This window comes from Aptenodytes patagonicus, chromosome W (genome assembly GCF_965638725.1).
Source record: "Aptenodytes patagonicus chromosome W, bAptPat1.pri.cur, whole genome shotgun sequence".
NCBI lineage: Eukaryota > Metazoa > Chordata > Aves > Sphenisciformes > Spheniscidae > Aptenodytes > Aptenodytes patagonicus.
The window spans coordinates 3,022,480-3,048,274 of NC_134981.1; the positions used below are offsets into that span (position 1 = coordinate 3,022,480).

General features: G+C 45.8%; 1 protein-coding gene across 2 annotated transcripts; it reads left to right on the top strand.

The window, feature by feature from the left end:
* Window positions 1-4,531: 4,531 nt before the first annotated feature.
* On the top strand, window positions 4,532-22,292 carry LOC143172072 (cilia- and flagella-associated protein 53-like). Of its 2 annotated transcripts, none has more exons than XM_076361314.1 (8): window positions 4,532-4,609; window positions 5,270-5,499; window positions 7,840-8,013; window positions 14,386-14,689; window positions 18,121-18,339; window positions 19,428-19,644; window positions 20,166-20,268; window positions 21,754-22,292. In XM_076361314.1, exons 1-8 carry the CDS (start codon window positions 4,547-4,549, stop codon window positions 21,992-21,994), a joined length of 1,551 nt encoding a protein of 516 aa, XP_076217429.1. In that variant the 5' UTR covers window positions 4,532-4,546; the 3' UTR covers window positions 21,995-22,292. The 2 variants fall into 2 exon arrangements, with proteins under 2 accessions (XP_076217429.1, XP_076217428.1); XM_076361313.1 differs by having other exon boundaries at window positions 4,545-4,609; window positions 19,431-19,644.
* Window positions 22,293-25,795: the final 3,503 nt, after the last annotated feature.

A 25,795-nucleotide genomic window follows, 5' to 3' on the forward strand; every position in this document is an offset into this window, starting at 1 on the left:
AATACTTTCAGTTCCTCTTTAAATACTCCAGCTGGGTTACACACTCAGTTCTTGTCCGAGTCGTGAAAAAATGTGTTTCCCAGCAACAAATATTCACATTTTCTCATTTTTACAGTAGGGAAATTGTTCCCGCACGGAGTTTAATCAGGAAGGCAAGGACTCTACATGGCTCTCCATCCCACGCCATCAGAGATCCCGCCACGGCGGCTGCGTTCACTGGAGCGCTCACGTGTGAGGGTTTGCAGTTTAGACCTTGCCATAGCGCTAGACACAGAATTTGATTTCTACCGTACTTCAGTACTCTGCTGAGCAGGTACTATAGGAAACACTGCACTGACCCCGAAGCTGTGACTGGCAGCCATTTCAAGCCCCACGCTCCGCTCCGCTCCGTCAACCCTGATTTGCTGGGAGGGGAATTTTGACCACACCACCGTTCTTACCCCACTTGCGGACGTGGTGACCGAGGACAGCCAGGTAGGACGTAGGTGACGAAACCCTGAAAGATGCCCGGTTAGCTCTCCTGTGATATTTCACTGTAGTTACAAGATACGGCTAAAGCAACTCGAAGATGTTTTGGTCTCTGGATCCCAGTGAAAGGTTGGCACCTAAAACCAGATGAGGCTCTGGGGCTGTGTCCAGCACAGGACTTAAACCAGTAGCTCCAGAGGGACAGGAATACTGGCAGCACCGCGTACCGGCAAGCCCGGGCAGGAGGACAGAGCCTTCTCAGTCAAACCTGGAGCGTGCAGGGAGGAGAAGGAGGAGAAGGTTGCTGAGCAGAGCATTGGCGGGTCAGCTCTTGGGGCAGGGAGGTAGGGAAGGACCACAGGCAGCTTTTCAGAAATAAGTGCAGTTTCAATGGCCGGATCCACCAAACTGTGTAAATGTGCTTCTGGGACAGCCCTAAGATACACTGTCCGTGTTCATGATGATCTTTTCATGCTGGGATTATTCACCCCTCCTTCAAGCTGTGCTCCCTTTTTGTGGTTACTCTTTGCCCTTTCAAGGTTGAGAGAAAGAAAGGAGAGTAACATCTACTCTACTTGCCCGTGGGTGTGGAGAGAGGAGAGCAGCTGACCTTCTCTCCCACTCCCTTCCGCTGTGCGGGTTGGGGGTGAAAAAGAGCATTTGCCTGATAGCGTCTGGCTCAGACGCGGTCGGGGAAGGACTCTGGTCCTTGCACTTCTACGTTTAAACCACAACGACCAAGCACAACCCGTGCCCACAGCTGATACCACCAGCCAAGGCCAAACGTAGACCCGTCCCATCAGCTGGCTCCTTTATTCACTCAGAAAGTTCACAGGTGTCTTTTCAGCTCCTAATATTTGAAAGCTGACCAGCGACTCCTGGGCTCCAGCTCAAAACTTCTCAGCGCTCACACGAAGCTCAGCGTTGATTAAACATTAAGAATTACTCATCTCCCAATGATGCGCCAACACCAGAAGCTTGCGTCTTGCTGCCACGCAGTTCCATGGGGAGACACATGGCTGCAACAGAAACACGTGCTTTATTACAGACGACCCCGAAGAACGCCGCTAGTCAACGCCGCTTACAGCTGCACGATGAAAACATCTGCAGGACTCTAAGGCTGCAGAACTTACTACCAGTGCAAATTCAAATTAATCACGAAGGTGAGAGGTGAGAGCCAAGACGTGAGGCTGCTTTCTCGGGGGAAACGGCACATTCCTGCTGCAGCTGGGGCTCCGCACCAAGACACAAGGTGCCAGCTGGCAGGTATCGGCTGTGACACACGGCTGAAGGAAAGGCTTTATTTTTAACTTGTATTTTTAACGTACGTTAGCATAAATTCTGAGCTCTGCTACTCACGCGAAGCATGTCAATGGAGGCATGTTTGTGTGACTCTCCTATCCCTATACCTCACTCAGCCAGTCACGTGGATCTGAGCAAACAGCAAATCCTTCCAAAAAATGAATAAAAGTACCCAAAAGACATAAAAACCAGGAGTCATGATTTCCCTAAGCAGGTATTTTGAAGATTACCTGAAGGCGCTGGCAGGAAGGATTAGAAGGGAGCATGACCGGAGGAACCTGAAACGGTCTGGAGTGTGACCGGCGAGGAAACCCCGGGGGGAATTCAGAACCAGAGAGGAACTGGCAACTTCTCAGACGCCCAGCCTGGGAAGCCCCGGGCATCTCTGGGGGGGTGAAAGACTTTAGATCCTGTAGAAGGAAGTGACCAGGTGTGCCCAAGTGCTGGCTCATGCAGCCACCACGATCCCGCACAAAAGGAATAGGCAGCCACTGCAGGAAAAGTTTTGTCCTTTAAGAGTGGTGGGGGTGACTTTGGTTCCCTTAAAGTCAGTTAATTTTTCTTCTGGAAGAAGAAGTAAAAGGTTGCTTTTGTACAAAGAAAAGGGGGAATTGTTCACCAGCTGATTATCAGCCAACTTCTTACACTTCCTTGAAGAGCAGAAAGGCTCTACTGTCCTGGCCGGATTTTCCCACCACAGGTTTTGCTCCTGAAAAAATGGCCCTGCTTTGCCGAGTTGCTTTAACTCATCACTTCGCTCATTCCCAGCCCTTCCCTCGTGCCGACGCTAGCGTTCTTGCAGCTGAGCCAAGGCAGGTCAAGCCCAAGGAGCCACGTCACCCTGTTACTAGGGTTTAGCTACATGAGCTGTATCTTTGTGCTGACCTGTCTGAACGGGGAGAGAGAGGAGAAGGCGACTCCAACCCTTTTTGTGGCTGGCTGCACTCCATTTAAAGCGGTTTGAAACCTCGGCCCACATCTAAAGCTCTGACTTTTGTGCAGTTGTTGACACCCGAGTGTCAAGTGGGGCTTTTTCCTGGAAAGTTCCTTGGCTGTTCCTTAGAGAGAGGCTTCAGGAAGGAGAATCCAAGCCAGCAAACCCAGGACAGACCATATGCTATATATATCCTATATATATTCCCCCAGTGAGGAAACCCTGGAGAGCAACGCAGCGACCAGGATCCCCTTTGGCATATAAGTTAAGGAGAACCTGTTTTTTCATCTAACGTTAATGTAAAATAAGCTCAAAGTCACAAGACATCCGTCGTGCCTTTGGACTAACATTAGCTTTTTCAGGAGGAAATCTTTTCAAAGCTGGTGGAGGGTCGTCACAAAAAACATTAATAGGAGGATTGGAAGATCCAGGCACCCCTTGTATTTTTTTAGATGGAAGTGCTGCACGTTTGTACACTGTCTATATTTATTCATTATACATAAAACTGACCTGTGGTTTTGTGTAAATGTTAAGACTGAGGCAACATTTCCCGTTAAACACCCCATAAAATATTAGGCAAAACTGTACTATACCAAGAAATTCAGCCCTCCCAACACTTAAATACGAGTTTTCAGGGGGAAAAGCCACAGTTCCCAGCAGTGAAGTTGTCTCCCTCTCCCAAACATCCCAAAGACTAAGTCACAATAGGATGACAGTGTAAGTCTCTACTGAAATAAACTCAAGAGATCCCAGTTCAAGCACTACCGCGGTGGCAGAACACATACTGCAGTGTGTAAATGCTGCGTATCATACAGCTTTGTTTGATCGTGCAACGATCCCATCGCCGATACCTGAAGTAATTGCACTGCAAATTGCAATGGAATGAGAACAAGCTTTACAGTCAACTTTAAACATTGACCTTTCTTCCTTTGGATCATTTTTTTCAACTTATCAGCCAAGTCCTGACGATCCTGCAAGAAAGCAAAGTTCGTGGCAGTATCTGCGTTCCCGGGCTTCAAAGCTTCAGCAACGGCTTTTTCCTGTGACTCCTTTGGGGGCAGTGAACTTGAAGCCATCGCTGATCCACGGCCAATGTTTTACTTCCCATTTTCCTCCACCCCGGGCAGCTCCGGAGCCTGTCCAACGGCAGGACACGTACCAGAGGCGGCCTCTACAGGGGGGGACGGGGGGGGGGGGTGGGCTGCCCGTCCCGCGCAGTGGGGTCCACGCAGCCACCTGCGGGCACAGGGAACCCATTCTCGCCATTAAACTCGGATCTTCCTTTCACGCCCTCATTAACTCAAAACTTTTTCACTCTTGTGCCCATCTGTGCCGGCCTCTGCTCCCACCAGACGCCAAAGGCACTTCGCAGCGAGGTAACGTTACACTGACGGGGGGCACCAGGGGGCTGGGCCCTGGGGGGCCCTGACTGACGCGCGGCAGGGACGGGGCCCTTGTGTGCTCCGTCACCCTCGGAGGACCCGCGGCTCCACAGCTCAGCGCCCACACGCCTGCCCCGCGGTGGCTGCGGCCCGGCAGCGCTGGCGCAGCGTGTGCGGGCCGGGGCCGGGGCCGGGGCCGGGGCCGGGCCCCCCTCCCGGCGCCATGACAGCCCCACCTCCTCCCTCAGCCCTCCCGCGCAGGCTACGCATGCGCAACACCGCGCGACCGCTTCCCCCCACCACCACCCCAAACCCCCCCGCACTTCCCTTCTGCGCTTGCGCCGGACGGGGTTGCCGCGCGCGCGGCCCCGGCGTCATGAGGTCACTTCCGCCGCCGTGCGTTGCTATAGCAACGGGCGACGCGTCGGGGGAGGCCCCGCTCGCTGGCACGGCCGCGGCTATGGAGGCGCGGCGGCGGCGGCCGCGGGAGGTGACCGGGCCGGTCCCGCACTCCTTGGCGCTGGTGAGGGACGGCGCCGGCGCGGGTGGGGTCCACTCAGCTCCCGGGCGGTGCGGGGTCCTTGGGGCGGGCACCCCAACCCGGTGCCGGTTGGGGCAGGGCCCTCTGAGAGGAGCCGGGAGCGGTGCGGGGTGGGGTTCCCGGCGGAGCCCGTCGCGGTGCGGGTTGAGGGCCTCGGGAGGACCCGCCGCCGTCCGTTGCGGGTCCCCGGGGGAGCCGGTCCGACTGTACCCGCGCGGGGCGAGGTCGCTCCTTTGCGGGGACGCGGGCCCCGCGTGTGCGCGGTGGGGTGCGGCAGCGTGCGAGGAGGCGCTCGGAGCCCCGGGGAGCTGTGCCGGAGAGGGAGGCGGCCGGAGGTTACCCGCGGTGAGAACGCTTGTTCGGTGTGCGTAAAGCGGGCCATAACCATCCCCTCGGGTGAATAGGGTAAGGCGTAAACCGCAGCCGGGGCCACAGACAAGTGCTGGCACCTGAAGCCATTTCATGCTCCCGTACTGGTGTGGTGCTCCTCAAGGTGAGGCTTGTCGGGATTGACCCCTAATTAGCCTGAACTCTCATCATTTGGTGTTACGTGCTTATTTGGTCATCAATTCAACTATAAAAAAAACCACCGCAGAATAGCTGATTACATTTTCACCACTGATAACACGCTTTCTCTTACAGAGAGCCAAGCCTCCTAAAGAACAAACAAGTGAAGCTTTTGTCTTGGCCCGCAGACAGAAAGAAAAGGAACTCCTCGAATATGCCGATTTCTTAAAGCTGTACAACCAGCATCGCACCGTCTATGAGTGGCAGCAACGCAGCGAACAAAAATGGCTGCACAGCGTCGTGCGGAGAAAGGTGGACGCGACAGTGCAGGAGTATCTGGCAGGGACTGATGAGAGACGGGAGAGGTAGCAAACAAGTAGCTAATACCAATATCTGCCCTACTGTTTTCAACTGAACTCTGTGCTTAGAGGAATGATTATGGGAAAAACACTCGGCTGAGCTCAGCTCTGTACATTACGCTGCGCGTTGCGGCATGGTATTCGTTATTCATCGTAACAGAAAGCATAGGCGTGCTTAACTGGCGGTCAAGCAGCAACGCTGAGCAAACAGTAGCCTTTGGGCTCTTGTTGCTAGTACTAGCCACTGAGCCAATCACTAGAGATACGTATTCAAACACAGTAACTAGTACAGTTTAGGCGGCATTTAGAGCCTTGTCTGTCAAATGCGAGATAAAAGTAGTAGTATGGCACTTTCGTTGCTTGATATTTTTTTTTTAAAGAGAATGAAGAGTACTTTGATAAAAGTGTCAGAAGCTCTAATTGTTGGGTGTAACTGAGGGTTTTGTTGCAACCTTGTTAAGTTAATGTTTAGGTCCTACAAGTAATACTTTGCAGCACAGGCAGTTGAAAGAAATGAAAATTTGTCAGAAGCCTGTCAAAAATAGTAAAGATGAGGCTTATTGCTGTCTTGTAAAGAACAGAATTGTGCTGTGTTGTTCTTAGGAAAAAAAAAATCGTATAGTTTAATTTCTCAGTTCCACTTTTCTTTAAAGTGACTTTGGAGCTGTGAAAGTCGTCAGTTTGGTGTCCCGGTCTGATGTATCTTCATAGGACAGGAGTTGTACATCAATGGCACAGAATCACTGAGGTTGGAAGGAACCTCCTGATATCTAGTTCAAGCCCCTTGCTCAAGCAGGCTCACCTAGAGCAGGTTGCCCAGGACTCTGTTGAGTTTTGCTTATCTCCACGCATGGAGATTCCACCATCTCTGTGGGCAACCTGTTCCAGTATTTGACCACCCTCACAGTAAAGGAAAAAAAAAGTGTTTTCTTATGTTCAGGTGGAATTTCACATGTTTTAATTTGTGCCCATTGCCTCTTGTCCTGTCACTGGGCACTACTGAGAAGAAGCTTCTCCCGTTTCTGCGTTCCCTCCCTTCAGGTATTTATATACATTGTAAGATCTCCCTGAACCTTCTCTTCTCCAGGCTGAACAGTGCCAGCTCTCTCAGGAGAGAGAGGTCTTTAGGAGAGGTTCTCCCTGTAGGAGAGATGCTCCAGTCCCTTAATCATCTTCGTGGCCCTTCCACTAAGTCTGTATCTTTCTTGCACTGGGGAGCCCAGGGTTCGACCCAGCACTCCGGATGAGATCTCATCAGAGCTGAGAGGAAGGATCACCTCCCTTTGACCTGCTGGCAGTGCTCTTCCCCATGCAGCCCAAGATGCTGTTGGCCTTCTTTGCCGCAAGGGTGCGTTGCTGGCTTATGTTCAGCTTGTCTGCCAGGATCCCCCCCCCCCAAGTCATTTTCTGCAGAGCCGCTTTCCAGCCAGACGGCCGCCAGCGTGTACCAATGCATGGGGTAATTCCTCCCCAGGTGCAGGATTTTTGTTGAACCTCAAGGGGTTTGTGTTTATTTAGCTGCTTAAGATCCCCATGCTGTCTTAGCAGGGAGACTCGGCTCGGTACATGGTGAAGAGAGTGCAATTCAGTTTCCAGAATTAGTAGGTCTTTGGCTTTGCTCCTGTAACTCCCACCAGCAGTGCCAGCGTAGGTCCATGGCACTATTGCTCACGCAGTAGCAGGGGCATCCCGTTGCGTAAAAGTGAGAGTGACTTCCCAGAGGCCGCTGTGGCATTAGGGCTGGAATTAGTGAGTCTCTGGATTCCTTAAACCCCAGGTTTCTTACTGCTAGGATTAATAGAGAGGTAAAGGGTGGTGTGTTTAAAAATTGCCAACTTGACATAATTTTCTCATCAAAGATCTTTCAGGATGAGGTGGTTTACGGAGTGATGCTAAAATAACAAAAGGTAGTTTGAGAGAAGATACAATTATAGCTGCATAGAGAAGGGTGGGTAAATACCAGGGAGGGATTATGCTGAAGGATAACAATAGGTCAAGATCAAATGGATATCAGCTGGTGACAAATGTAGTCTGGAAATTAGAAGAATTTGCTTAATGGGGGACTGAAGTTGTTAAGCAGCATTGGAAGCGGATTTGTAAGATAAGGAGCTTAAATCGTGCCAGGACAGAATCACTCATGTTGTGCTGTAAGATCCCCTCTGTGGGCACAACAGGAGCGATCCCCAAGTTAAAATTTGATGTTCCCTTGGTTGTTCCTTTCTTTGGCATTTGCAAGAAGCGTTGAAAGGAGCCCGGTACCCATTTTGCACTCATAACAAATAAACTTGAACTTCATCCTTCAACGGAAGGATTGTTTTAGCTTTTATTTAAATGTTTTCATTACAGGCTTCGTGAGCTTCTGGAGGCAGAGGAAAGTAGGTACTTAGCTGAGATGGAGTCACTTAAAGAAACGGTACTGGAGAAACAAGAGAAAATGAGGAAGCAAGCAAAATTACTGGAAGAGAAGAGAGAAAAAGAGAGACAACAGCTGGTGGCTGAAAAACGAGAGCAGCAATTCAGGTATCTTACAAAATAGAATTTGGGTGAAGTAAATACAAAGAGGCAATTTAACAAGAAGGTGGCAATAATAAACTGAGGAAGGAAAGATGAATGTGATTGAAATGATAAAACAAACAAACAAAAAAAAGAAGGTGGTTTGGATAGAGGCATATGAGCTTTGCCAGAAGTTGAAAGGCCTCAGCTACGTTGCATGCAGTGGAGCAGAGTATAGTGTTTTTCTGACTTTCGATGAAGGGGGTGAATTTCAACCAGGGATCCAAATTTGCAATGCTTTTTCAATAGAGATGAAGGCAACAGGTACAGAGAACTGTACTGCCTCCGTTAGTTGATTTAAGTGTTGAGATACCATGAAAACATTCTTCCAAGTGTAGCGCGAAACTCCTTGTCCTGTATGAGCATCCCTGCACTTTCACCTGCCAAGTCAGCTGTTTTTGTAATTCTTTGTTCTGGCGCATAGTTCTATTTCAGCTTTATACTATTGGAGTGAAAAGGGTTCATGGAAGGTTAATTTGGCCTAAATCATGCTTATTAAGCTAATACATGAAAGATTCTTGAAAAGTTAAGATTGTCCAAAAAGTCAGTGTTTTTATTTATTGCGTACTTTTCAAGAGTACCAGCCAAAGCTAAGGTTTTAATGCAGCCTGAAGTTCTGTGCCAGGTCTTCCTAGATACGGAGCTTGTCAGCATCTTTTGAAGTCATTAAGATTTGCAGGTGCTTGTCAAGCCCTGAGGCCTTGGCATGAAATCTGACTTGTTCAATTCTTGGAAATCTGGTTTTCTGAGGAAGGGATGAAAATAATATTAATGTAACTTAATTGTAATCATTTGAAGTGTCTCTTCCCAGCCTCCCACAGTGCTGTGGAAATCCACAACACCTGCTTCTCAGTGTGCAGAGGCTGGGGATAAAAATCAACACTTGCTTTCACTTGTGCATAAACTCTAATTAACTACTTTCACAGATAAATGTGGGGTTTATTGACTGAGACAGGTGTTAAGGCAGTGTGTGCACTTCTAAATTCACATGCTGGCTTTAAAATATGGCCCTCCAATTTACAGTTCCTAGTTTGTTCTCTACCCTTCATGCAAAGTGGTTGAAATTCATGTCTAAAATTGTTTAGAGGAGACGCTGCTGGAGTGCCTTTTATTTTGTACTTGTAGCTTGTCTTACATGCTAAGGAGAAGGGATTCGGCTTGTGGTTTAGACACCTAAAGGTAGGTGTCTAAGTGTTGGTATCTATATTCACTGGGAATCTGAAATCGTGTTCTACTCAGTAGATCCTCATTGAGGTCAGGACAGTTAAAGGAACCTAATGTCATCCTCAAGTAGGCATATACTGGTCTGCCAGTTGAACTGCACCCTAGCCTCCACTGACTGCATTAATTAGGTTCTCATTAATTAGAATGGGAATTTAGCTCACATGTGGATTCCTGTTCAGATGCCTAATTTTAGATATTTTAATTGCAAAATGAATCCCACCAGTGAATCTCATCATCTGGTGATACATACTTGGACTTTCATGCTGCAGTTGCCTGTCTTAATGTCTCAGGTCCTCTTTTTTTCCCAGTACAACCCTATTGAGATATGGTTCGCTCAGTCTCATGGGACCGTTCCCATCATCCTTCTACCTTTCCCAGTCTGCTTTTGGATCTAGGCAATATTCATACCACTGGAGCTTTACTGGTGGCGTTCTGCTGGCTGCAGTTCTTCAGAGGATTTAGAGGCAGTGGAATCATCTTTCTTCACAGCTGTTGTGAGTGGCAATCTGAGTATCTTTGCAAATGAATCTTCATCCTACAGTGCACAGAGTCTTTCTCTTTGAGTATCCTGATGTAATGGAAATACATTTCCATAGCCAGCTCTTCCCTCTGTTCCTCTAGCTCTGTCTCTTTCTACTTTTAAATTAAGGTCCCTATAAAAAACCCAAAACTTTAATAACACCAGCTGACAACAGTTCACCTTGTCTGTTGATCTCTCCTTCGAAAGACAGGTATCTTTCTTCATCTATATGCTTAGTAATATTTTAAAATCTTTTCTTCTCTGTCCTTCTCCAATGAGAAAGGAAGTCGTTACTGTGGCGATCGATTCTGATCAGATTAGTAACTTCTAATATCTGAATCTGCATGTATTTGTCTTTAAGTAGCCCCAAATCTTTTCCTCCCCCTGCTGTTAGCTGTTACTCTTCCTCCTAAACCATCCTGCTCCGTGCAGAGCAGGTATATTATATAATAATATATCTAGTATATTAGGTACATTATAAAACAGATGCAAAAACAGAAATTAAAAGAGGGTGAGGTAAAGATGAAATAAATAACATGAAAAATAAAAATAGTGTTTATTAATGGTACAAAACATATTTTCTTCCCGTGCCCCAATGGATTGTCTTGCACACCCCACTTTGTGCCCTAGAGCAACGGTCTCCACCCAGAGGAGCCCTGGGAGGTCCTTTCAGTAACAGGTGGATATGCACATGATTTTCTCTTTGCCTGTGAGTTTACAACTATTTTGAATGTCTTTCTGAAACCTAATACAGACTTCTTTATATTTCTTTTAACTTTAAGCAAGACGCTCCACTCTTTTGCAGGTATCAATTCTCAAACCTGAGGTATAGGAGCACCTATAGCGCACAGCGCTCCAGTACATTATTCCAGAGTACTAAAAGGCAGCTCTTTTATCAGCCATGTGGGCTGGGTTTGGAGCTGTAGCCTGAGGATGTAGATTTAACAGCTTCTCAGTAGCAATGTTAGCCAGGAACAGTCCTTCATCGCAAGGTGACAGAGGGCACGGTCCTCGGACCACCAGAGCCCTGCTGGAATTCATTTTCATGAAGGGCTACAACTTGTATGAAAGCCAGTTCTAGCCCGAGGGCACGTTCGTCATTGGTGTCTTTAAAGAAAATTGCAATGTCTTAAAATTTGCATAAACCACATATTACATCCTCTTTCTTGTGATAACATCAGAAGCATCCATACAGAGGATGTTGTTATCACAGCAGCTTTGTACTGCAGCTGTAAAATGAATAAATAACTGTTGGGGGAGGGGGAAAAAATGCAGTTTCTGTCTTTGGGAAGTGGCTACATACAGGCACAATTTTGATGTTAAGAAGCTTAGGATAGCAAAGTGAGGAAGAAAAACAGCCATCTGGGGGAGCAGATGTTTATAGGTTGCTGGAAAAGCTGCTTTGAAGGAATTATTTTGATGAAATCGAGCAATTACAGGGTTATTTTCTATTAAAATTCTAATCATGCCGAACTTTTATTTAACTTCTCTTCCCCTCTGAGAATTCAATTAAATTCAGATTAGTTTATAATCATGAAAAAGAATAACTAAGTCTTTATTCCTTCTCTGCTGAGAGAACTTTGAACCCATTGTGTTAAGGTAATACAGTTATTTCTAATGGTGTAAGTTTTCAAATCTTAATAGTGGCATGTTTCCCTCAGAACATTTGAGAAATATGTTTTTTGTGAATACTGAATTAGTACTGTAGTCTTTAATCACCACTAACTCCTACCCAGGAGTTGGAAGATAGATCCCGGTGTTAAAATGTAAGAAAACCGGCGATGACGTAGTATGTTTGACCTCCTTGAAGGCAGGGGCACCTCTTGGAGTGTGCCGTGGCTCACGGCACGCACATCGCTGTGCTGCTCTCTGCTTTTGTTGTTGGGACAACCAGTGGATGAGTAGTCAGAAGGTTCCCGTCTCATACAAGGAAGTAAAACAGCCATCCCTTTTCACTAGCCTACGCTGGCGTCTGCCCCTTCGTTCCTGTGTTTACTCGCCCTTCTCTTCTGAGGACCTGAGCTAAGGATTGTTCCTTGTTCCAGGGACAGTTTCTCCTTTAGAGGATACAAGCCCAACTCTCAGGGAAGAGCGCAACATTTGGTTAGAGGATGTGGCGTGTCCTAGGATTGGGGGAGAAAAGTGCTAAGTGTGGGAGGCTTTCTCTTAGGGAGACTTGATGTTGATGAAAGGGGACTTGGCAGATTACTGTTGTTTCTTCTCAGTCAGGAACAGTTAAGAGGCTAGAAATGACTTCTGGGTATCAAGTAAAACGAGAATTTTGTTTTCATGGCACTGCTTTCCCTTTTATCATTTGTGTATAGCGCTTAGCACCTTTCACCACTGCCTCCAGGGCATTAGGTGCTTTATAGGTAGAGGATGAAGAGAGATGCCCTTGGCCCCAGAAGCTTACAGCTGAAATGTGAGGCAGCAAACAGTGAATGCCGACAGGAAGACAATGTGGCGAGACCTCTGCTTCTGCATGAAATTACAGGTCAAGCATTGTGTTCTTTGGCTGTATCTCACTCCTGCAGCACCAAGGGAGAGTGAGGTGTAGCAATCCTTCCCCTCTGCAGTCACAGCTCTGGTTTTGCACCGCTCCACTGTAAGTTTGGCTGGTTGGATGGCTCTCGCTGTGGCACTGAGAACAGGGTCAGGCTGGCTTTTGGCACTGTCGCTTTTTCTGTCTGTCGGCAGCTTGTTCAGCTGGTTCTGAACTGGAGGAGGGCTATTCGGGGAAACGCTCTTTGTGGTTTATAAGCCCTAAGTAATTTTTATTAGGCTGGCTTAGCATGGAGTTTTATTGGTAAAGCTTCGGAAGATCTTGTAAGCCAATGCGTAATTATTACATGCTGGTAGTTGCCTCAGCCACATATTAATGATACCAGGAGCTGCGCTCGTTCTGGGCTTGTTAGCGGGAGGTGATGAAGGAGTGCTGTCAAGTAAAGAAGCCACTATTCTAGAGCATAATCTTACTAGTTTTAGGGCAGAAATGAGTTATAGACTACCGGTCACATCCTGTGTTACTAAACTCTCTCCCCATTTGCCTCGTTGCCAGTGGATATAGCAGTTGACCTCAGGGAGAGGCCAAATTTGCATCATTTCTGTAGCCTCTGTGGAGGTGTGAACCCATGGCCCCAGATAGAGAATAGTGCTCTTATTAATTCTATACCCGAAACCCAGGTCAGGGAATATAGAGGCGGGTTTAGATGGAGACAGCAGCTATTGGACTTGGGAATCATTTAGAAAAGTGAAGACTTTACGTAGACAGATCCTTAGCAAAGCCACAGAGCATGAAAAAGCAAACCACCAAATATCTATCTTTAGTGCTGGCAAACTTAGTTTTAAGTTTAAAAAAAAAATCTTAGGCAATGGAATTCATTCAGATTTTGTTTCATTGCTGTGGTTATGAAAATTAAGTAACTATCCTGATGTGGAGAATGATAGTACTATGAGATAGTTGCTTGATGAATATTTAATGTTTTTGCTACACAGGATTGTCAGCTAAACATTGTATAAAGTAATAGTATTTCACATTGTACAGGTAACTACTGCTGTCATGCAGTGGTTCAAGACTCAGTCAATGATATCTTATGATGTCTGCTATGAATTCCTAAACAGCACTGCAATAATCTGTAGAAGATGGTTTCATTCAGCGTGAAATTGTGAGATATCTTTTTACTTCACAGCATTCATGTGTGTCTATCACAGCTTACAGATCCTTAACGCTTGTAGATCTTCACCATTGTCTGCTAGTTTCACATTTTGATTTTACGAAAATCTACATCCTGGTTATAGAACAGAATTAAAATGCTTGTATATTGTTCAAATTAAATATTGTTTGATAGCATATGTGGATCTCAGTAGTGCTTTTTTTGTAAAAATAAAAGCAGGATCTCTAAATAGTGGTGTGTTCTTCAACTGAAGATAAGTATCTGCTTATATGCAACTCAATTGCAGCGAGTAAATGAAAATTGAAAGCTGTATTACTTGTTTGACTTTCTAGCTCCTCCAGGCTTTTATTGCAACTTTTCTGAATTATCCCGCAAAACTTCATTAAAAAAACTAATAAATTTCTAGTGGTTCCTGTTCAACTGTGTAACCTAAATTTCCGCTCTCAGAGTATTTTCTGAATATGAATGAGCTTTCAAGTGACTAGTAAACCTATTTTAAGTCTTCATTTGAATAAAGAGCAACCTACATGTTTGAACAAGAGTAGTGTGCATGTGGTTTATATGTTAGAAATATTATATATATATAAAAGAAACTGCACACAATGCATGTTCCAACTGCATATATAACAAACACCTTGTATATATAAAATATTTGTGTTGTGCATGTGTATATATATTATTTTTACAAGTGCAAATATAGGACCTGCTCTTCAACTGATTAAGGTCAAAATCTCCATCAAATCGGGCTCTCGGTGATTCCTTAGGCCTCACAAGGGGTCAGTGTCAGACCAGATGTAGAATGTGGCATCCTGAGCCGTAGTCCTCCGAGTAGTTATGAGCTGAGAGCCTCCATCCATCACACACCTCCAGACCTGCTTATTATTTTCAGACTTTATTTTTAACTTTTATGTTGCCTTTCAGAGAACAATGCGAGGAGCTTCGTGTACAGTGGATGAAGAAGCATCAGAAGGAATTGTGTGAAGACCGGCTGGCCCAGCTAGCTCTGAAGGAGGAATTGAAAAAGCAACAGGAGAAGGAGGAGCAGATGTTTGCAGAGCTTTGGAAAGAGGATAGGCTGGCTAAGGAAAAGCGAGAGGCGGTGGAGATGCAGAAGTCAGCAGAGCAGAATCGGGAAATCCTGAATGCGCTCAGTGCCCAGGTAGCGGTGCTCAGTGCTCACAAAGAGGAGGCGAAGCGGCTGAAGGAAGAAGAGGCTCGATTGCTGGTAATTTCCGTATCATTCTGAATTCAGGGTTGTGTATAAGGCCCTCCTAATGATAGGCTTACTAGACATTTAGATTAACCCATACCTTATTTGTATCTTCACTGATTCCATTAGTATCTGAGACTGTCCTATTATGCTAAGCCTCTTTTCCAGAGCTGTGGCAAATGCATTCCTGTTTAGAGGGAAATACATCTTTTGAAACTTAGCATTGTAAAGGATTTTGGCATTCAAAGCCTCTCGGAGCCTTTGTGGGAAATGGAAATGTTTTTAAGCTTTTGCCAGACATCTTTTCAATTTTCTCATTTCCAGTTTCCTGCGAGTTAGCTAGAGGGTCTTGTGTCCCAGCTGTAATGCGTAACACCAGATCTCAGACCATGATACGTATGTTTAATCATCACAGTAAGTGCACTGGGAGGAAGCAGCAAGAGTGTGCTGCTCCCAGAAGGGAAGGCGAGCCAGGAGCTGAAGGTGACAGCAGGGCAGGCAAGTATGCTGTCCTCCCCGACAAGAGTCCCACAGTACCCGAAGGAACAAGCCGAGCAGGTCTGCTGACAGTAACCGGGGTAATCTAACAGTCCAAACTGCTGGGCAGGTCTGCAGTGGTGAAGTCCAACATGAAGCCAGCAAGTCAAGTCAGCAGGTCTGGATCAGGATCGACCTCAGGCACAGGCGTACCTGCAGCATAGCTCACGTAGGCACCAAGGGCGAGAGACTGAGCCTAACTGCAGCTCCCAAGTGTCTCCTCTCAGCCCTTTCTCACACCGCTCTTTCCCAGCTCTCCGATCCCAGGCTCACGTCGGGGCTGGCTGTGAGCGCAGGCAGCCAAGCCCCTGCGGGGAGGTTGCAGAGCCCGTTGGTGCACTCGGGACCCTGACACATACATGAGGAGACACACTTATATGAAAAATCCCAACTGCTTATGCCCCAGCTGACTGAATTTCAGAATCTATGTCCATTCTTTTTTTTAACATTAGCAAGCAGTGCCTAAGCTTTCTTGCCTATTAGCGCTGGCTGCTGGTGGGTGTCACATCGCGGAAGGCGTTTGGCTACCTTGGCCCAACTCTTTGGCCACTACCCTTCCCCCCTCCCCCCCCCTTATCTCTCTCCAGTGTAGGCTTGCTGTAGTTGTGCTGGCTCTGGTGGGGCTTGCTAGTTCACAGTGTTGACTTTGTGAGTTATGGGAGGCTGGTTCAGACTCAGTCTTCATTTTGCAGCTATTTACATGTAGCGACTGAGTCTGTAGGCACTGGAGGCTGATGTTGGCAAGATATATACTCCACTACTTTTTAAAAATAATGACAATAATTAATCTAAAGCTCTGAAAAGCCTGGCTGTAAAACAGTGGAGTCCTTATTCCAAGCTAGACTGTAATGTTTCACTTATTTAAAAACCATGCAGAATAAAATTACTTTCTTGTAACAACTTTTAAGGCACTGCCAAACCTCCCAGGCAAAGAACACTTCTACTTAACCGGCCTTTTCAGAAAAATGCTGTTAGAATAGAAGACTTTGTAGCTTCCCCTGAAGACAGCTGCCTTGGGCTCCGTCAAGAAGATAAATTTCTGGTAAAGTGGTTTAGTGTCTGGAAAAAAGCTTTCTTCAAAGGGTCCATAAAGGAGAGTTTCTGTATTGAAAATGGGATGTAATCCTTTTTCAGCAGAAGAGGGATGTGACAGATGGCCTCATTACAAGTTTTTCAGTACAGAGCTGGTAGCCTATAATGATCAGGGGTTTCATCTGGGCGAAGGACATGCTATGGACGGCTAAGTGTCTCTGTGTATAATGGTTTCTTCTGGTTGTTGCAATGGAAATAGATTGTTTAGGGAAGCAAAACTTGCACCTTTGCCACGATAGACCATATGTGTGCATCAAGATATCTCAGGCTGGATGACAAAACGGAGACAGCAATTTTTGCATTACCTTTTTTAATTAGCTGTTACCTACATTAGCTTCCTTCATCCCCCTCTGTCTTTTTTTTTTTTCTCCCATAAAGAATTGTGATATCTTGAAGTGATGGAAATCATGTGAGACTACAGCCAGAATAACAAGTGCTAGACAAGTTTCTGCTGTAGCACTTTGGTCTTGGCTTGCAGATGGATGGTTGGTAATGATTTCTTTGTACATTTGCAATGTTGTGTCACCCCGTCGTATAAACTTTCACAGAGTAAGCACCATGGATCCCATCCTCAGCTGCTCTCATACAACTTCACTGACATCAGAATTCAGCCTAAGACGTGTGCCAGCTTGCCCAGTGGACTGCTAGCTATTTCCACCTCCTTTCCTTCTTTACTGTTCAAAGTTTTTTGGCTTACTTAGTGGCTCAAGTAATATATACTGAGTTTCAAAGCTGTTTACCAGCTTCTGAAAGTGGATTTGGCCGTTCAGGAAGATAGCAGAGTCAGCTTTGGCTTTTTTGAAACACTGGAAGAGTCAGTGGGTGCTTTATGTCCAGCATAACAAGTTATGCTCCTTAGGAGGTGCAGCTTGTACTTCCGTATGGGGAAGATTAGACACGTTGTTTATGGCAAACCTGCTGATGCATGTTAGAATATTTATTGACATTACAGAAGACACATTTAGTTTAAAAACAGGTTATCAAAAACCTGTGTATCTTCAAGACAGCTGAGGCATTGTTTCTGAGACCTGTAGATAAGCTAATGATGGCCACATACTGTTTTACAACTATGAGTGCTTGTAAGCTTATTCAAATGCAGGATGTTCAGGAATTATGCGAAGTTACTTTATTGATGCTGCTTTGGGATTTCTTTTTCTTTTGGCTAAATAATCTTGAATATACATATACCTGTTCGATCTTGAATATACATTTGCTATTTTACATTGTTTCTCTCAAGAACTCAACTTTACTGTCCATTTTCCTGTCCTTTCCAATATAAAGTGGAACGGTTTGAAGCCATGGAAATTCAGTAGCTGCCCATCAGAATATAAGGATACAATTACTTTGTGCAACCTTACGCCCGCTAGAGATGCAGTGCTCTGAACATCCGGCACAGACACAGGACAGTTAATATATGCAGAAACAGGAGGAACACATGGCTCTGTTATCGGTTAGTGGTTATGGCTGCGTGTGAAGACTTGGATATAGATCATACGTGCTGCAACGATACCCATTTCTCTAAAGAGATGACTCTGACTATCCACTTGAACTATTTGGAGTACATCGGGCATTCCGGTGTTTTGGTATTGAAGTGCATGTGATAATTAAAGAGAAAAATCCTGAATTCTAATGAATGATATGCTAAAATGTTCATGCTTTAACAGGTCTAATGGATGACACTAATTTTCTAATGTCAGTAAGAAAGGCTTTAAATATTTATCTTTGCTCTTCAATGTTCCAATTTAACTAATTCTAGTCATCACTTAGTTTGAAGTTATGCAATGACTTTTACAAGCTGGCTATTTCTACCGTTGTAGGAAGAACAGCAGCAACTGCTTAAGCTAGAAAATGAACAACTTCAGATGGAGAAACTACAGAAACAGAAGGAATGCAGGGATACGTTGCTCAGTGCAGCACGGGACAAGAAGAATCGTCTTAATGAAGAAAAACAAGGTGAACTTGCCCTAGAGATGAAGATCTTAGAAAAATCTCTTCAGGAACCCCAGGAAGACACTGAGGAGAAAACAAAAAGAAAAGTAAGGACTAGAGGTGTTCATTGTGAAGTTGTGGGGCAATACCTCATCTAGACTAATTTTGCGGCCCTTAGTGAACTGCACGGTATAAATGCGATCAGACACAAGCCCTTTTCTCTGAACAAGTTGATTCTTTTGTTGCATAGCCTGTTGCTTCTCCTCCTGCCAGCACCCTACTTCTCTGAAGAAGCCCATTATCTGTTAAAACCTCAGAGAGTACTTTAAAGCATGCGTTGCAATCAGCAAGGCTACCAGCCTAGACAAAAGAAGGGGGCTCTCAGGAAATCCTGAAATCTTGTCCCTCTGTGCTGATCTCGTTGTGTATAAATCACCCGAGCTTTTTCATCCGTATACTGCATGGACGTAATGGAGGTTAGAAAACCATTTTTTTTTTTTTGTTTCATGGACCTGATTTAATAAATGTTTGTAACTGCAGAGGAAAGTGAATATTTAACTTATTCTAATTCATTTATAATAAGAAGCGGTTTTAAATCTTTAATAGCTGGATATATAGATGCAAAACCTCACATTAAGTATCTTGGAGATGCCATGAAACCATGGATGTGTCTGTCACTTCCTAAATTTAAAATGAGTAGACTGTCCAACTTCAGGGTGAAAATGGGTCTCAAGATAACTTTGAAAGAGCAGGGATCTGCATTCATTACTCTGCTCAAGGTACTTTGAAGCTCGTGTAGGTTAGGTAAGTTGTAAAAACTTACTGTTAGACCTTGGCACAAAATTAGAGGAGGTGATATTTATTATTCTATTTATTGGATCCCAAGGCTTGTAATGCAGATGATGAAGTAGCCTGGTCAGCTGTGGAAAGTTTGTAAAATGTCTGTGTTGTAGGCAGCTGAGCTGCTATGGGGGAAGGGATCACTCTGTATTTGTCCTGCTCTTACACTGTTGTCCAGGCACTGTTGACTGGCCAGGAAGAAGATCCTGCACAGCTCTTTCCCATGGCAGGGTTTGGGATGGAGCTCTAGGCTCCCAGTTCCCACACTGGCTGCAAACCACCACTTCTCTTCACGTTTTTGAAAAGCTTTTTTGAACTCGTTTACTCAGATCTGCAAATGTCTGTGTGTTTGCAGCAGGAGCTGTTCAAGGAGCAACAGACTTACCTGGCACACCTGGCTCAACAGCTGGAGGAGGAGAGAGAGCGAGAAAAAGAAGTGGACAAACTCCTCAAAGAAGAAGCGGCGAAGGTTTGGGCCAAGAAGGCTGAGCAAACGCGATTAGAAAAGGAGGCTAGAAAGCAGCTACTGAAAGATGTCCTGGATACAAGACAACTGCAGATGGAGGAGAAGTGTAAGTAATAACAGCTCGCTGTCTGTGCACCAAACCTACCGCATGAATGCAAGTCTTGGCAAAGGCAGAGGCAGTACAACGAACTGCTTTTGGGAAGACCATCTGGCCCAGCATGCACAGGCTGTATGGTTGAGTGGGCAACAATGCTACCGTCTCTGAATCTGCTTCTGAAACTTTACTCCTACAGACATTCCTTACACTAATTTCCCATTGCTATCACCAGAGCAAAGCCTAGTAAAGTAAGGATTGCATGAGCAAGCAGTCATTATTATTAATTATGTTGTTGTTGTTGTTGTTGTTATTATTATGAAGTTCTGAATGTGAAATATTTTCTAATCTGAGTGGGTGGAAAAACAAATAAGCTGAGAATACACTTGCCATTGTTTGTGTGCCTTTTCAGAAGCAACAAAACTCAGGCTTGCTATTTAGGCTACTTGGCTCAAATACAGTCTCACTGCCCCTTCAAGCTTAGCAGTGCTGTTACCATCTAAAAGTTTGGTTTGTTGGGTTTTTTTTTTCAGTGCAGAGAAATGCAAAGGAGCAGGAAGAACTTGCTCAAGAGAGGAAGTTATTAGCTGAAGCAATCACAGAACTCAAACATACAGAAGAAGAAAAATATGCAAGGTATTTTTCTCTTATGCCATCGGTTCATTTCATGGCAGGTCAATCTTTTAAACTTGTGAGTAGTCGAATTCTCATTTTCGGATAACTTGGAGCGCTGCGTGGGCTTTCTTCTGTTCAGAGAGGCTCTGCCACCATGCAGCCTATCAGCTCCGAACTGCTCAATAGTAGCCCTGTTATATTGCAATCGGTATTAAATCACTGATTCTGATCTCATCATACAAATAATGGTGTTTCATTACACATCCTTGTTTTGGTCTTTTTGGACCATCATGTGACTTACATCGATCGTGTTTATTAAATACATCCCCTCACGCTCTGAGCTGTTATTACGAGTGGCAGAGGTCTGGGGAGGAGGGTTAATGAAAGGTTAGTTCGTTACTTACCTAGGAGAACTAGTGTGTTCAGGCTTATTGCTAAACTCCACCCACACACATCCCTTAAACAATTATATAGTCAGCCACCAAGAATACCAGACTACCACACGTAACCCAGCTGCACTGGGCTCTCCTTACCTTACAGTTCCTCAGGGTGAGAATATAGTTATACGCAGTAGCTGAAACGTTCCTCTGGGTGTCAGGCGAAGCCCAGGGCAAAGGGCCTTATTTCACTTACTCAGTTTCCCTCTTGTACTCCCGCCCTTTCTCCACACCAGTCCATGGGAGGTAAACGAGTAGCTCCTTCCAGAGCCAGTATCTGTTGTGTTCTCTGACGGCTTTATTGGTAACAATCTCCTGGATGTGGCAGAAATCTCGCCCTTCTGAGGGAAACATGCCGGGCTTCGTTTTGGATGTGCTTCACTTGGCAAAGATGGCATAAAGTGGTGTCAGTAAGTGCTGCGTGGTTCAACTGCGTGGCGTTAGCGCACAGGTCTTGACTAGACTGTTGGCATTTTAAGCGTCTGTATGCCTGAGCATGTAGGTAGGCTTCCACTGCTGTTCCAGAGGGTAGTGAAAGTATGAGTCTCGAGGTAGAATGGAGGAATGATTTCTTCTGACAGCCATTTCCTAGAATATTAGTACAAGGCCGCAGCAGGAGCCTGCACCCTGCCTTCCCCGTTGGCAGTCACTTGTTATCTTCGGAATGAGCGAGTGGAGATGGGGTGTAAGGCTGCCGCAGCAGTGAGCCTGAGCTAGCAAAGAGTCACCTGGGACCTGACACTCTCATTCTCTGTCCTCTCACTGTCACAGTGAGGGGCAGGGAAGGCGTGCTGATTGCAGGGGGTTGTTCTTGCTCTTTTTATTTTTTGTTAGGCACTGATTTTGCAATCTGCTTTATAACATACAACAGAATGCAGTTCATTCTCCAACGAATGTAAGGTTAGCATGTAGCATTTGGTTAGAGTGGTAGTTACTCTTAACACCTAAAAGGAGTTTTGAATGGTTCTTTGGTCTGAGGTTGAATGCTAGCAGATTAAATAATAATAATAAAGATGATTATTTTTTTTACCCGCACCTCATAAATAAGCTATTCGTATGTCATTTCCAGAAGAGTAAAGGAAGCAAAAGAATACCAAGAGCAGCTCCGGGCTCAAATTGCCTATCGACAACAGGCCCGTGATGCTGAGGAAGAAGAGAAGCAGCGAGAATATGAATCGGGTCTAGCAGCAGAGAGAGCTTACCAAGAAAGAGTACAGGACATTCTATCAAGGCCTTGTGAGAAACTAGCCAAGACCCACCCTTTGAGAAGAAAACTAATGTCTAACACTCAAGAAGATAAAGTACAATGATTTTTTTTTTTTAGTTCACTTGGTTGCCTTAAAAAACCCCCATTTTCTAAGGGTGTTTATAACCGACTGGAGTTAGCGGACCCCTCTCTGCTCTGATGCTCAAAATATTTAACTGGCAAATAGAAGACACGTGGTATTTTTCACGGTTATTTTCTTCCCTACTGCATTTTCTTTGACAAAATGACTGATCCAAATCAAAGTATTTGACATTTTAATACAAGAATACTGTATGTTCTCTGCAGTAATGTATTATTATGTTATGAATGATATGCAGGCATTCTTTAAAATATGCACAAAGAAAACTGTAGAAGTGTTTCAGCAAACTTTTATTAAAATGCCTTTCAAACTGCAAATATTTGCAAACCCTTTTTTGTATTTAGACAAAACGTACTTTGTGACTCATCTTCATTTTCCTTGTTAAATATAAAACTATGAATCTATTTTACTCTAGGCTAGACAGTAAAGAGCCGATATTGCTTTGCATATATTCTGATAGCTGTTGAATGATCTGTGGGATATCAGAGTCCCAAAGCTAGTCTGCGAGACCTTGGCTTGGACAGATTTAATTGTGCAGGACCGAAGTCATCTTTTTCTTGCAGAAAGGGTTTTTATTTATCACGTTGATGGCAACTCTGCCTCTTTGGGCTGCCTTGGATTGCCACCGATGCCATAGTCTGAACACACGGGAAGGGGGGGGGTCGGAGCACCAACCATATTTTAAGGCAGAGCAATATAAAATGTGGCCAGATGGCAGCAGGAATGTCTCGAAAGGGTTTTGGCAGTAGGGAGAAGGGACACCTCCTCACTGCTCTCTCAGCCCCCCCCCATGTACATGTCCAGGTTGCCCTTTATGCAGGAGGAGCAGTGAGTGGCACAAGGAGGACAGGTGGGAGCAATCCTGCTTCTCCCCACGGCATTGCCCTCGACCAGCTCCCTGGTCTGTATTTCATTAGCTTCTCCTCTGTGCTTTTCAGAGGAGGGAAGTGAAGAATCCATTTATGACCTCGTATCCTTTCTTGCTCATAGACGTTGCGGCATTCGGAAATGCTTTATCTCCTTTCTCATGTTTTTTCCATTTGAGCCTTTGCTGCTGCTTATCTGCAGATGTTTCTCTCTCTTCTTTCAAGCTTCTACCATCTTTCCTCCAGCCCCTGCTTTTCCACCCTTTTCCCCTCCAACTTCCATCCCTCGCTAAGCACTTCCTCCTCCCTTCCCCTTTCAGTGTTTGGCTCCCTGTTGGCGAGTACCAGGACTCTTGTCGTTTTGTTGTGTGGGAGCGTGAACGGATGCACAGAGCAGCTGATAAACGGCTGGGATTGGAGCCCAGGAGCCCCAGCTCCCAGGCCTTGGAATGAATCGGGAATGAACTGCTTGCACAGTCCGCCTCATCTTCCTGGTTTAAAGCAGACACCAAGCTGACAAACGCTTTTTGTCAGCCGTACAGCTCTTCGCAAAAGGCCGGGTAGAGAAATATTAATCTGAAACAGTATCAGTGATCTTAGCAGAGCAACCTAGCTAATTATGGGTGTAAATGGTGGAAGAACCTGCCTCTAAGATGTTGCCCTGCTGAGGGGCACAGCACCGACTGCGGTGAGGTTTTATCCTTGCTTACACACAAAACTTCTCTGAGATTAGCTTCCCCAGACAGCAGATGGAAGAGGGACAAGTTCACACCGTCCAGACAGGTGACTAGAGACAGCAGAGCCTCTTCATGTCTTGTTCCTTGAATCACTTGTATCCAAACAGGGTCTGTCTCCTACAGACGTAGAGGAAGGAAACGTTCATAAATGTGAAAACACTGCAGAGCGGGAGAGGTGGGTTGTTAGTCGGGACGTCTAGCCCTTACGTGGTGCCTTTCAGCAGCCATCTCCAAAGCCATACAGAGGACTTCAGAGCCGCTCCTCCTATTTTGCAGCTGGGAAAGGCCATCCCAGGTAATGGAAACAGTTTCATCAGTCCCGAGAGCTCAGGTAGTCACAGGTCTCTGCTCTCACCGCTGGGTCAAATTGGCAGAATGATTAAGAGATTAATTTCCTGGTCTGCCACAGACTCCTGGTGTGGCCCTGTGCAAGCAATGTAGATTTTTTTTTTCTTTGCTACTGTGACCCCTCTTTGAAAAATGAACATAATAGCACATTCAGAATTCCAGGATTAATTAAAGCGTGTTATTAAAGGCTGTGACACTGTCGTTGGGTACACCCAATATGAGAGACGAAAAATACCACATAGGTGAGCTCGGTGAATTTGAGCCATCCAGAACCATAATAAATCTTTTTTTAAATAAAATAATAACTCAGAAGAGGTGGTCAGAGCTATCAAGCATTTATAAAGTGCCTGAGCTCCTGCTCCTGGAGGCAAAATTCCTCTGCAATGAACGTGAAGTCTGCACAAAAGTAAAAGCTCAGACTGGAAGAGGTTTGCCTTCAGCAGAAATGAATTCCCATGGGATAACGGGCAACCAAACTCTTCTGAGAGAAAACTGGTGGCCGATGAACATGTTTCTGGGGCTGACCCCTTTGCTGCTGAGTGCTTTGTAGACCTCACGTTGGTCTAGAAGAACGGATAAGGCTCATACCGGCCTGCTGAGCGGCTGGGTGGGTCAGCGGACTCCTTTGGAAGCATCTTCTCCATGCCCCTAAGAAAGAATGATTTTCTCTGTCAAGACTGAAGAGTTTCCTTAATTGTGGTATTTCCCCTGAGCGTTTGACGGATCCTGGAGCCAAACCATCTATTAACCGGGAGCGCAGGGACACCACTGAGAAGTGAAGCAGCCTGGTCCATGGCTGGGTGACCTCTCCCTGCACCAGGGGTGTGAGCAACCTGGAGATGAAACCACTGGCGTTTAAAAACCAGGCAGTTACAGCCTCTTCATTTATACAGGTACTAGAGCTTTGCAAAATATGCTTTCCTGTATTTTTTATTCCATTCTTCATGTTGACGGAGCAAGAGCGGAGGCGTAGAGCGTGTTGGTGATTTGCCTGTGGCAGAGCCGGGAATGGCTTGTCCCCGATCACATCTTCCCAGACCCACTCCAGGGTTTGAACACCCGGCACTTGTCAAGGCTTTCTGCACCCACCCATCTGCTCATAAGGGCTTTTATGCTGACCCCAGGACTTTCCACGGTGATGCTTTTGGCCACGCATGAGGCGTTGAGCTGGGGAGCGGTTCCTGGTGCCCTGTGGCATGGTGCTGGCTTGGTCCCCGCTCCCCAGGGCTGAGCTGCAGGCTCTGGGGGCTGTGGGAGCGCTTTCGGGGCTGCAGGCTTGCTGCAAAGCCACATCCAGCTTTAGACAGAATCAGTTTTATTTGCAGCAAAATCCTTCTTTGTTAATTATTTATTGCTTTAACACCGTGATTAATTTTTCATTACTTCAACACAGGTAGGAACGCTTGCTGCAGAAACAGCCAGTGCAACCATGCCCAGGGTACGGTGACACCGCAGCCCCAGCCAGACTCGAGGGTAGTGCCCAGATGTAGCTCGTGGTGACTTCTGCACAGCCCAGGAGGAGGGAAGTCCAGCTTCGAGGTCTTTGGGACAACTCTGCAATGCAAAAATTCAGGACCTGGGGTTGCATTTAGCAACAGTCAACTCTGTCCTGATGACATTTGGAGCTGTCAGAATTGATGCCCCATATTTTTGCATTACCTGCTACCGTGCCCCGCACAGGCGGTGTCACGTACAAGAGACGAAAGCACAAACCTTTCCCTGCAAACCTTAATACACGTGCAGGGAGTTTAAAGTACTTTGAACTATGCAGATATTGCCCCTGATTTTGAGGAATGAGGTTGACTCAGCTCTCA

Excerpts from the sequence above, each read along its gene's own strand:
- LOC143172072 (XM_076361314.1), top strand. The coding sequence starts at position 4,547 with ATGGAGGCGCGGCGGCGGCGGCCGCGGGAGGTGACCGGGCCGGTCCCG. Across the intron at positions 8,014-14,385 it reads AAACGAGAGCAGCAATTCAG|AGAACAATGCGAGGAGCTTC; the intron begins GTATCTTACAAA and ends GTTGCCTTTCAG. Across the intron at positions 20,269-21,753 it reads GAAGAAGAAAAATATGCAAG|AAGAGTAAAGGAAGCAAAAG; the intron begins GTATTTTTCTCT and ends TGTCATTTCCAG.